General features: G+C 52.1%; 1 protein-coding gene across 1 annotated transcript; it reads left to right on the top strand.

Moving 5' to 3' along the window:
* Positions 1–5,938: 5,938 nt before the first annotated feature.
* Positions 5,939–7,199, top strand: LOC134155576 (olfactory receptor 14A16-like). The gene has a single exon (XM_062602889.1). The coding sequence runs from the start codon at positions 6,033–6,035 to the stop codon at positions 6,999–7,001; it is 969 nt and encodes a 322-aa protein (XP_062458873.1). The 5' UTR covers positions 5,939–6,032; the 3' UTR covers positions 7,002–7,199.
* Positions 7,200–12,336: the final 5,137 nt, after the last annotated feature.

Here is a 12,336-nt window from a genome sequence, read left to right as displayed (position 1 = left end):
ACGTCAAGGCAAGGCCAGGCCAGGCCAAGTCAGGCAAGGCTAGGCAAGGCAAGGCAAGGCATTACAAGGCAAGGCAATGGAAGGATGGCACTTCAAGGCAAGGCCAGGCCAGGCCAAGTCAGGCAAGGCTAGGCAAGGCAAGTGTCGTGGTTTAAAACTAGTTAGGCAGCTCATTCTTATCATGCGATAAGAACAGTTTACTAACTCAGGTATAACACAAATCACTACTGCTACCACCAATAATAATAATGATAAAGGAAGTAACGAGGGAAGAGAATACAACACCTCAGCACCGACCGACTGATAACTCGCCCCGCAGCCTGACCAAGCACCGACCAATACCTCCTCTAACCTGGAGTCCTAGCCCTTCCAGGTAACTCTCAGCTACATCCTGGGAATGACGTGTGGTGGTATGGAACGCCTCTTTGGTCAGTTTGGGTCAGGTGTCCCGTCTCTGCTTCCTCCCAGCTTCCCCTCCTCCCTCGCAGAGCATGAGGCTCACAAAGTCCTTGGTCAGAGTAAACACGTCTTTGCAAAAACTAAAAACATTGGTGTTATCAGCTCTGTTCCCAGGCCGAAAGTCAAAACACAACGCTGAACCAGCTACTAAGAAGGAGAAATATGACTGCTACTGCTAAACCAGTATCCAGCCGTTATTGCATACCATTCACGTCATGCTCACATCCTACATTTTCAATGTGTCATTGCTCTTACATATATACATTCATGTATACACACAGACAGTGAGAAAGAGATCATTTCTTAGCGCATGGACCAATCCCTATAGAGCTGCTGAGTCCGCTCGGTCCATGATATCAGGTTTCATCTCTTATAACAGTCTTTCAGAACAGGAGAGGCTGTGTGCAGTGTTCACACACGTGAATCACCTGGGCAATACCGTCCATTGCTAACTCCACCCCTCCATCATGAGTCCATCTCTATGTTGCATGTGTGCCCTGATGGCCTGAAGTGCCATGGGCCCACCAGGCTCAAAATAATTCACTGTCCCCTTCAGCAGTTTCTGCACCTTGTTGCTGGGGACTCCATACAGCTGCCTTCCATCTCCAATGCTTCCAAAGCACTGGAGGGGCCCAGTGGACTAGATACTTGCCCATACTGTCCCACACACCCTGCCACTCATGACTGTACAGCCTTGGGGAAAATCTCTTGGTGCTCCTATATCGTCATCTAACCCTAGACAAGACCCAAACCCGACTCTGCTTAACTGTTGAGATCAGACAGAATGGTGGTGGGTGAAACACAGTCTGTGTGTGTGCCAACATGCTGATCCCCACCCCAATCAGCAGGCAGGTGCCAAGGGTACCCAAAGGCCATTCAAAACCTTCAGACCTCTCAAACGATGCTGCTGTACTTGTCAGTGGGGCTGGGGTAGCTGCTGTGCTTGCCAGCACTCCCACCACCAGCTTCCTTTTTCCTGAGTCCAGATCTTCCTCCTCTGCCTTGCTGGGAAATGCTGCGTGGTCTCCCGCATCCTCCTGGGGCTCGGCTGGCAGCTTCCAGGGAATGCTGTCGGCCGTCGTGGGGCTGGGCTCGGTCACGGGTCTCGGCTCCTCTGCTGCCTTCTCCCGCTGCTCTGCAGCCACCTCCTTCTGCCCCTCGACAGCCCTGACATCCCCCACCAGCAGCCGCTGCCTGCCGACCTCCAGCCCCACTCCCGCCACCGCTTGGTCCCCGGGGCTGCTCTCCCGGGCCAGTTCGGCAGCTGCCGGCTAACTGGGCCACTCCCCCTCGGCTCCCCGCAGCCTCTCACAGATTGAGGCGAGGACAAGGGCCAGGATGGAGAAGAGCAGTGTACAGGTACAGGTACAAGTCCATGGCCACGTCCGTCCCGCCCTGCTGCTGGAGCCCACCTATATTACAAGTCATAGCCATAAAGCACAGTCAGACAAGAACCTTAGCCCAAACCCCACACTTGATAAACACTGAGACAGCAACTACCGGCTCTAAGTAAGTTACAACATTCTGAAAATTTGAGATGAAGAGGAACAATTCTGAGAGCCAATAAATCGGCATTGTGATGAGCGACTAGTAATCTGGTCAGATCTGTTGTTATCTCAAACCCTTGTGCCCCACGTTAGGCACCAAAAAGAACTGTTGTGGTTTAAAACCAGTCAGGCAGCTCGTTCACTCACTCCCCTCCTTCTTTCCTGCCCCCTACTCCCAGAGGAAGGGAGAGGAGAATCCAAAAGAATGCAACTCCCACAGGTTGAGATAAGAACAGTTTAGTAACTAAGGTCTAACACACATCACTACTGCTACCACCAATAATAATAATGATAAAGGAAATAACAAGGGAAGAGAATACAACATCTCACCACCAGCCAACTGATAACTCCATGACTCCACTATGACTGATCTATGATTCCACCATGACTCCTCCATGACACCTCTAAGAATATATGACACTATGTCTCCTATATGACTCCACTATGACTCTTTTATGACTTCTCTATTACTCCTCTACGACTCCACTATGACCCCTCTATGACTCCTTTATGACTCCACTATGACCGCTCTATGACTCCTCTATGACTCCACTATGACTGATCTATGATTCCACTATGACTTCTCTATGACACCTCTAAGAATACATGACACTATGTCTCCTATATGACTTCACTATGACTCTATTATGACTTCTCTATTACTCCTCTATGACTTCACTATGACTCCTCTATGACCCCTCTATGACTCCTCTATGACTCCTTTATGACCCCTGTATGACTGTTTTTGACTCTTCTCTGACTCCTCTATGATTCCTGCATGATTCCTCTATGACAAGGGGTAACAGGCTAAAACTTAAACAGGGGAAGTTTAGGTTGGATATAAGGAGGAAATTCTTTCCTGTTATGGTGGTGAGGCACTGGAATGGGTTGCCCAGGGAGGCTGTGAATGCTCCATCCCTGGCAGCGTTCAAGACCAGGTTGGACGACGCCTTGGGTGATATGGTTTAGTGTAAGGTGTCCCTGCCCAGGGCAGGGGGGTTTTAACTAGATGATCTTCAGGTCCTTTCCAACCCTAATTATTCTATGATTCTATGATACTAAGACTCCTCTATCACTTCTCTATGACTCCTCTATGACTCCTCTATGACTTCTCTGTGATCCCTCAAAGGCGGCCAGAAGTGAGGAAGATTGTTGGAAGAAGTAAACGACCCTCAGAGACCACCACCACAATTCTGTACGCATGCAGGGAACTTTCTGGAAAATGATGTAATCCATACGTAGCCTTATGAATATGTGTGTATGCCCAGGGACTATGAAAGGACGGCTTGTGTGGCAATTGAGAGACACACGTTAGGAGGAGCAATCCCCTGTGTCTCCTGGCGCCGCAAAAAAGAATACCTGCTTGTCAGCTGGAAAGCTTTGTTGGTGAGTTTGTTCCTGGAGTTTTCTCTGAGATCACCTTGCACATGCAGAGCCGTGCACTGCAGCAGCAGCGTCTCTCTGGCCTCCTGCTGCCACTGGCTGTCAGAGGCTAGAGGCACCTCAGCCCTGCAGTGTTGTTGACCTGGTCTGCCCTCACCTGGGGGCCCAGAGCCCAACATTCAGTGTAAGCACTGACTCAGTTCAGCCCATCTGTGCTGTAGTGAAGAGCAGCACCCCTCGCTGCCCTGTGCGGAGTTGGGGCTGGAATGCGTGCTCCCCACCCCTTCCTCCTGCCTCCTGTCTCTGCAGTGAAACAGAAACCATGTTCTCTGAAGAAATTCTTTCTGGTGAGGGTGGTGACACACTGGAACGTGTTTCCCAGAGAAGTCCCCCATGCCTGTTTTCTGAAACTGTTTAGGATTTAGGGAATGGCTGATCAACCTGAAAGAGCTCCTGGTATAATCGGGGAGTATCCAACTTTCCTGATCTCTGTGTGCTGCTCCCACCTTTGCCAGGCAACCAGAGCTCCTCGTGCAGCCAGGGAGCAGCCAGCATCCAACACCTTGCACTGTGCAAAGGCTGGGGCCTAACAGGAACTCCTGGGGAAGCAGAGGGCTCCAGGAAATGGGGGGGGAAGTGCGTCAGCACACTCCACCCCGTAACTAAAGTCAGTCCATCTTTCTCAGAGTGGTGTGCTCACCTCTTGCCGCTGTGCCAACAGAGTAGTGCTGAATTCCAGTTCTAAATTGAGGGCAATGTCTGGTTGCTTTACTCTATTGTTAAGTATTTCTTAAATGGGTTTAAGTATAATTATATATATGGACAGGTTTCTGCATCCACGTAACTTGTCCAGCTGATTTCTATGCTCTAATGTATAGCAGAATGTTTAACAACAAACAGAATAGGATATAAATTAGTGAAATTAAGGTAGGATGTAAAATTCAACTTTAAAGCCCCAGTTGCTGTTGCTGACCATCCTAACAGGGTATCCTACCAGAGACGTTCTCATGCTCAGTGTGTGGACTTGCCAGAGATAGGTTAATGGTTGGACTCGATGTTCTCAAAGGGCCATTTTCAAATTCATTGATTGATTGTAAGAAAGGAAGATTTTTATCCTTAAATCTTTGTAATCATCAGAGAAATGGCACTGCAGGAAGGCAGTGTGCCTCCCAGCTGAGGGAGGGAAGATCAGTGCTTGCTTCAGGCTGTTTCCCATGCTGTTTCCCTGGAGCCCCAGGGAGCCCTGGAAGGAGCCCAGCGGGGCAGAGGCAGAGCCACCTTGGGCTGGGCCTCTGCTGCTAAGCTGGGACCGAGGGGAGACCTGCGAGACACAGGGAGCTTAAAGGCACTTGGCAGTGGAGGATGCTGAGGAGGAGGAGAAACCTTCTGAAGGAGAAACCTTCCCAGCCCTGTTTGTGGTAAGGCACTGGGTGCAGGGCAATGCAGCTGCAGTTTCTCTCTGTGTAGATAAGGAGGAGGATGTGCTGCAGAGCAGGGCTTCCCCCTGCACCATGCAGGGACAGGACAAGGCAGGTCCCTTGTGCCGGGGCTGGCTGCAGGGTGAGAATGTGGGTGTGCAGACAGGGGTGCCCAGCGCTGCCCTTGCAGCAGGGTCCCTGCAGCCCAAAGGCTGTGTGCAGGGGCAGGGACTCTGCTGCCTGCCAGGGTCAGCACTCGGCCTGCCCGGGATCTCCCCATGGAGCTCGGCGGGAACTGAGGGGAAGGGAACAGCCCCTGGCAGGGAAGGGAAGTGCTGGGTGGGTGACGCTGCTCCAATCTGCCGTCACTCTGAGCACTTCTTCAGAGGGTCCCTCTGAAAGACACTGAGGCATCATTTACCTGATAGGGAAGGATGCTGAGCTTTGATGATTTTCCCTCTTGGTGGGCAGGTTGGGCAGTGGGAGCTGGGAATTTACTTCTCTGCTTTGGGGGAGGCACCAAGAGTCTTGTGAGGGGTTGTGTGAGCTGCTCCTGAGCCCCTGCACAGGCAGGGGTGTGCAGGGCAGAGCTGAGCACACAGCCCATGGCATGGGCTCTGGGAGCACTGAGAGGGAGCAGAGGTGGGCACAGAGCAGCAGCTCCTGGCAGGGACAGCTCCAGGCAGCAGAGACATGGGCAGGGAGTGGGGGGAAAGTGCAGCCCAGCCCTGGGGAGGGTGCGTTCAGGCAGCTCTCTTGGAGTCTGGCACTGGACGTGGCTGCTGGCCGTGCTCTGCCGCCCACAGCCCCTTGCTTCTCCCCATGAGAGCTCTGTGGACTGTGCTTTGAAACCGTTCTCCTCTGGTCTCAGCACAGGACAGATGTCTGTGGGAGTTCTTAAGATCAATTTGTGTGTGAAGGCACCTTACAGGCAGTGCAAGTTTGAGCACAGGGCAAGTGGGAGAGGACTGATGGACACTGCAGCTCTCTTGGTTCTGCAAAGAAGTGAGACATTTTGCCTGATGCAATGCTCTTCTGATTGTACCTAGGAAGAAGCCTCAGCAGTGTAATGACATGACTGGGGACGACGCTGAACCTCTCCTCTCCTGCTAAAATGTGCTCAGTTGTGAATGTCTAACTGAACTTCTGTATCTGACATCCCTCCTGTCCTAACCTGTCACTGCCTTTTTCTCCTCTGACAGTGCCCCATGCCCAGAGGCAGCAGATGTCCAACGGCAGCTCCATCACCCAGTTCCTCCTCCTGCCATTCGCACACACGCGGGAGCTGCAGCTCTGCCACTTCTGGCTCTTCCTGGGCATCTCCCTGGCTGCGCTCCTGGGCAACGGCCTCATCATCACCAGCACAGCCTGCGACCAGCGCCTCCACACCCCCATGTACTTCTTCCTCCTCAACCTCTCCCTGCTGGACCTGGGCTGCATCTCCACCACTGTCCCCAAAACCATGGCCAATTCCCTCTGGGACACCAGGGCCATCTCCTACACAGGTTGTGCTGCACAGCTCTTTTTCTTTGTCTTTCTCATGTCAGCAGAGTATTTTCTCCTCACTGTCATGTCCTACGACCGCTACGTGGCCATCTGCAAGCCCCTGCACTATGGGACCCTCCTGGGCAGCAGAGCTTGTGTCCACCTGGCAGCAGCTGCCTGGGGCAGTGGCTTTCTCAGTGCTCTGCTGCACACAGCCAATACATTTTCACTGCCCCTGTGCCGAGGCAATGCTGTGGAGCAGTTCTTCTGTGAAATCCCCCAGATCCTCAAGCTCTCCTGCTCACGCTCCTACCTCAGGGAAGTTGGGCTTCTAGTGGTTGGTGTCCTGATTGTTGTTAGCTGTTTTGTTTTCATTGTGGGGTCCTATGTGCAGATCTTCAGGGCCGTGCTGAGGATGCCCTCTGAGCAGGGACGCCACAAAGCCTTTTCCACGTGCCTCCCTCACCTGGCTGTGCTTTCCCTGCTTCTCAGCACTGGCACATTTGCCTACCTGAAACCCCCCTCCATCTCCTCCCCATCCCTGGATCTGGTGGTGTCAGTGCTGTACTCGGTGGTGCCTCCAGCAGTGAACCCCCTCATCTACAGCCTGAGGAACCAGGAGCTCAAGGATGCTGTGAGGAAGCTGGTGACCAGATGTGTTTCAGCAGCCATACACTGCCTGTCTTGCTCTGCAAAAGACTCCCAGTGAAGGTCACGACAGGTCACGTCTGTCTTTCCTGCTTTACATTTGTTTTCCTGTTTCGATTTGTGGTGATGTCTTCATAGAAATGTCAGTTTTCATCTCCTCCTGCTTAAGTAGCCACTCGTGTTGTCTGACACACAGGCTTTGTGTCAATGGAGGTGTCTCACTTTATTTAAGGGAAATAAATGATCCTGCAGCAACTTCTTCTCTGTGATATGTCCTCACATGGCAGGAGGGAAGGGGAATGAAAGCAGCTTTCTGTCTGCTCCAGCTCTGGGATGGCTGCTCTGTGCCTGCAGCAGGAAGAGCTCTTGGGGAGCCCAAGGGCCAGGGCTGTTGTGCTGATGTGGGGAGATGGGATGGCATGGGGGGGGGTGCAGAGCTCTCAGGGTGTCCTGGGCAGGAGAGCAGGGGACACAGGGGTACCTGCAGGGGACTGCCCTGCAATGGCACAGGCTGGGGCTGCCAGGCTGAGAACAGCCCATGGAAAAGGTCTGGGTGGGCAGGAGCTGGACAGGAGGCAGCACGTGCCCTGGCAGCAAGGGAGGACAGCAGCATCGTGGGCTGTATGAGCAGGAGCACGGCAGGAGAACAAGGGAAGGGATGATCTGGAATCCTCCATCCAGGTTTCAGATCCCCAGTTCAGGAGTGGGTTTAGTAATGGGCCCTCAGGTCAGGAGATACTGGAGCACGGTGCCTGTGGGGAGAGGCTGGGGGAGCTGGGCTTCTCCAGCCTGGAGAAGGGGAGGCTCATGGGAACCTGAGATCTTGGGAAGGGAAGGCTGTTGGGGACTGGCTGCCTGTAGCGGCAAGGAGGACATGGAGAATACAGAGCCAGGCTCCTCCCCACGGTGCCTGGTGGGAGGACAAAAGGCAGTGGGGGATAGTGACAGAGGAGAGGTTCAGCCAGGACAGAAGGAAACCTTGTTCCCGTTGGCTCAGCCAAGTGCTGCATCAGGTCACCCAGAAAGGTTGTGCAGTCTCTGGCCCTGAGGATTTCCAACTCAGCCTGAATTGAGCCTTGAACCAGTTGCTCTGACTCTGCTCCTGACAGATTCAACTTGAGACCTCCTGGGGTCCCTTCCAACACTTGTTCACTTCTAATCCTACAATGATGGGCTTATGAAGGGTCACAAAGATGCTCTAAGGGCTGGAGCATGTCTCCAGTAATGACAGCTGAGAGAGCTGGGGGTGTTCAGCCTGCAGAAGGCTCCAGGGAGACCTTACTAAGCCCATTCCTAAACAGAGCCTACAAGAAATCTGGAGGGGGGGTATTTGCAAGGGCCGGTAGGGACAGGACAAGGAGGAACAGCTTTAACCTGACAGAGGGGAGAGTGAGACGAGATCTCAGGAAGAAGCTCTTCTGTTTGCCAGTGGTAGGACACTGGCACAGGGTACCATCTCTGGCAGCGTGCAAAGCCAGGTTGGACACAGGGGCTTGGACCAACCTGCTCTAATGGAAGGTGTCCTTGCCCGTTGCTGGGGGTTGGAACTGGATGAGCTTTAAGGTCCCTTCCAGCCCAATCCAGTCTGGCATTCCAGGATTCAGGAATCAATAGCATGTTGAGGAGAGGATGCCCTTGAATGGAGTATTGAAAGGGGACTCTCAGGCTTTCCCAGAGCACACAGAGCATTTCCCAGTCTGGAATACAGGAAACATTGGACCGAGGCCATGCAGCCAAAGGGAGTCAGAGCAGGGCTGCTGAGCTGCAGCTCAAGCCTGCCCTAGGCAGAAATGGCAAGGAAGCAGAGAACAACACAAGCTCCTTGGGTAGGGGATGCCCTGCTGTGCAATGACATACCATTCACGTCGTGCTCAGATCCCACATTTTCAATACACCATCGCTCTCCCATATATATACATCCATATACATACAGACCAAGAGGAAAAGATCATTTTCTTAGTGCATGGACCAATCCCTATAATGCTGCCGAATCCATTCGGTCCATGATGTTCAAAGTTCATTCTCTGTTGGGATGATGGCTGGAGGGAAGTCAGGGCCAGTCGCTGGTGACCTGGAGACATCTAGTTGATGGGCTATAAAAGTATTACACAGCAGGCAACAGCATACAATTGAGTTCACTGGCTGTTTTCCCCTAAAATCAAATCCCCTTGAGGTATACATCGGAATTCCCCATCTTCCTGCATTACCCACCAAGTATATCCAGGCCCCTGAGCAAAAGCAATCCCACGAGTGGGTTTGCCTTTACCTGAAGCAGGAATAACCCAGACTGTCTTCCCCAGCAAATTCTTCATATGCACCACGGGAACTTTGTCTCCCTCTACAATATGTAAAAGTTCTGACTGGGCTGGGCCGGCCCTGTTGGCAGATCCTCTGGTGTTGACCAACCAGGTGGGCTTTGGTAAGTGTGTATCCCAATGCTTGAAAGTTCCCCCACCCATTGCTCTCAGTGTAGTTTTTAACAGCCCATTGTACCGTTCGATTTTCCCAGAGGCTGGTGCATGGTAGGGGATGTGATATACCCACTCAATGCCATGCTCTTTGGCCCAAATATCTATAAGGTTATTCCGGAAATGAGTCCCATTGTCTGACTCAATTCTCTCTGGGGTGCCGTGTCGCCACAAAATCTGTTTCTCAAGGCCCAGGATGGTGTTCCGGGCAGTGGCATGGGGCACGGCGTATGTTTCCAGCCACCCGGTGGTTGCTTCCACCATGGTAAGCACATGGCGCTTGCCTTGGCGGGTTGGTGGCAGTGTGATATAGTCAATCTGCCAGGCCTCCCCATATTTATACTTCAACCATCGTCCTCCATACCAAAGAGGCTTTAACCGCTTGGCTTGTTTAATTGCAGCACATGTTTCACACTCATGAATAACCTGGGCAATAGTGTCCATTGTTAAGTCCACCCCTCGATCACGGGCCCATCTATATGTTGCATCTCTGCCCTGATGGCCTGAAGTGTCATGGGCCCACCGGGCCAAAAATAATTCACCTTTATGTTGCCAATCTAAGTCCATCTGAGCCACTTGAATCTTAGCCGCTTTATCCACTTGTTGGTTGTTCTGGTGTTCCTCAGTGGCCTGACTCTTGGGTACATGGGCATCTACATGACGTACCTTCACCACCAGGTTCTGCACCCTGGCAGCAATATCTTTCCACAGTGCAGCAGCCCAGATGGGTTTACCTCTGCGTTGCCAGTTGCTCTGCTTCCATTGCTTCAACCACCCCCACAGGGCATTTGCCACCATCCATGAGTCAGTATAGAGATAAAGTACTGGCCACTTTTCTCGTTCAGCAATGTCCAGGGCCAGCTGGATGGCTTTCACCTCGGCAAACTGACTCGATTCACCCTCTCCTTCAGCAGTTTCTGCAACTTGTCGTCCAGGACTCCATACAGCTGCCTTCCATCTCCGATGCTTTCCCACAATACGGCAAGAGCCATCAGTAAACAAGGCATACTGCTTTTCACTTTCTGACAGTTTATTATATGGTGGGGCCTCTTCAGCACGCACCACCTCCTCCTTTGGTGACATTCCAAAATCTTTGCCCTCTGGCCAGTCCATGATGACTTCTAGAATGCCTGGACGACTGGGATTTCCTATTCGAGTTCGTTGTGGAATTAGTGCAGCCCATCTACTCCATGTAGCATCAGTTGCATGATGTGTAGAGGAGACCCTGCCTTTGAACATCCAGCCCAGCACGGGCAACCGGGGTGCCAGGAGGAGCTGTGCTTCAGTGCCAATCACTTCCGAAGCAGCTCGAACCCCTTCATAGGCTGCCAGTATCTCTTTCTCAGTTGGGGTATAGCTGTCCTCAGATCCTTTATATCCCTGACTCCAAAAGCCGAGGGGTCGACCTCGAGTCTCCCCTGGAGCTTTCTGCCAGAGGCTCCAGGTAGGACCGTTCTCCCCAGCTGCAGTGTACGTACATTTTTTACATCTGGCCCGGTCCGGACCGGTCCAAGGGCTACTGCATGAACTATCTCGTGTTTAATTTGCTCAAAGGCTTGTTGCTGCTCAGGGCCCCATTGAAAATCATTCTTCTTCCGGGTCACATGATAGAGAGGGCTTACAATCGAACTGTAATTTGGGATGTGCATTCTCCAGAACCCCACTGCACCCAAGAAAGCTTGCGTTTCTTTCTTATTAGTTGGTGGAGACATTGCTGTTATCTTGTTGATCACATCTGTGGGGATCTGTCTACGTCCATCTTGCCATTTTATTCCCAAAAATTGAATCTCCTGTGCAGGTCCCTTGACCCTACTCCGTTTTATGGCAAAACTGGCTTTCAGCAGGATTTGGATTATTTTCCTCCCTTTCTCAAAGACTTCTTCCGCTGTATCGCCCCACACAATAATGTCATCAATGTATTGCAGGTGTTCTGGAGCTTGCCCCTGTTCCAGTGCAGTCTGGATCAGTCCGTGGCAAATGGTAGGGCTGTGTTTCCACCCCTGGGGCAGTCGGTTCCAAGTGAACTGGACACCCCTCCAAGTAAAAGCAAACTGTGGCCTGCACTCTGCTGCCAAAGGAATTGAGAAAAATGCATTGGCAATATCAATCGTGGCATACCACTTGGCTGCCTTTGACTCTAGTTCATACTGAAGTTCTAGCATGTCCGGTACGGCAGCACTCAATGGTGGTGTGACTTCATTCAGGCCACGATAGTCTACTGTTAGTCTCCATTCTCCATTAGACTTTCGCACTGGCCATATGGGGCTATTAAAGGGTGAGCGGGTCCTGCTGATCACCCCCTGACTCTCCAGTCTACGGATCAGCTGATGGATGGGAATCAGGGAGTCTCGGTTGGTGCGATATTGCTGCCGGTGCACTGTTGTGGTCGCAATTGGCACTTGTTGTTCTTCAACTTTCAGCAACCCCACAGCAGAGGGATCTTCTGAGAGACCAGGCAAGGTGGACAGCTGCTCAATTTCCTCAGTCTCCAAAGCAGCAATACCAAAAGCCCACCGGTACCCTTTTGGGTCTTTGAAGTACCCTCTCTTGAGGTAGTCTATGCCGAGAATGCATGGAGCCTCTGGACCAGTCACAATAGGGTGCTTTTGCCACTCCCTCCCAGTCAGGCTGATTTCAGCCTCCAGCACAGTCAACTCTTGGGATCCTCCTGTTACTCCAGAAATATAGATGGGTTCCACCCCTTGACAGCTTGATGGCATCAGGGTACACTGTGCACCGGTATCTACTAGAGCCTTATGCTTCTGTGGGACTGATGTGCCAGGCCATCTGATCCACACAGTCCAGTAAATCCGATTGTCCCCTACCTCCACCTGGCTGGAGGCAGGGCCCCTCTAATGGTCGTCACAGCTTTGGACACTTAAGTCATGGTGAAAGGGATTATTCTTCGTTATCACAGGAGCTGGAGTA

Source organism: Pezoporus occidentalis, unplaced genomic scaffold (genome assembly GCF_034315485.1).
Source record: "Pezoporus occidentalis ecotype Australia unplaced genomic scaffold, CSIRO_AGI_Poc_V1 ctg799, whole genome shotgun sequence".
NCBI lineage: Eukaryota > Metazoa > Chordata > Aves > Psittaciformes > Psittacidae > Pezoporus > Pezoporus occidentalis.
This window is presented reverse-complemented; position numbering and strand designations above follow the sequence as displayed.

What these genes read in the sequence shown, in the direction of transcription:
- LOC134155576 (XM_062602889.1), top strand. Translation starts at nt 6,033, where the DNA reads ATGTCCAACGGCAGCTCCATCACCCAGTTCCTCCTCCTGCCATTCGCA.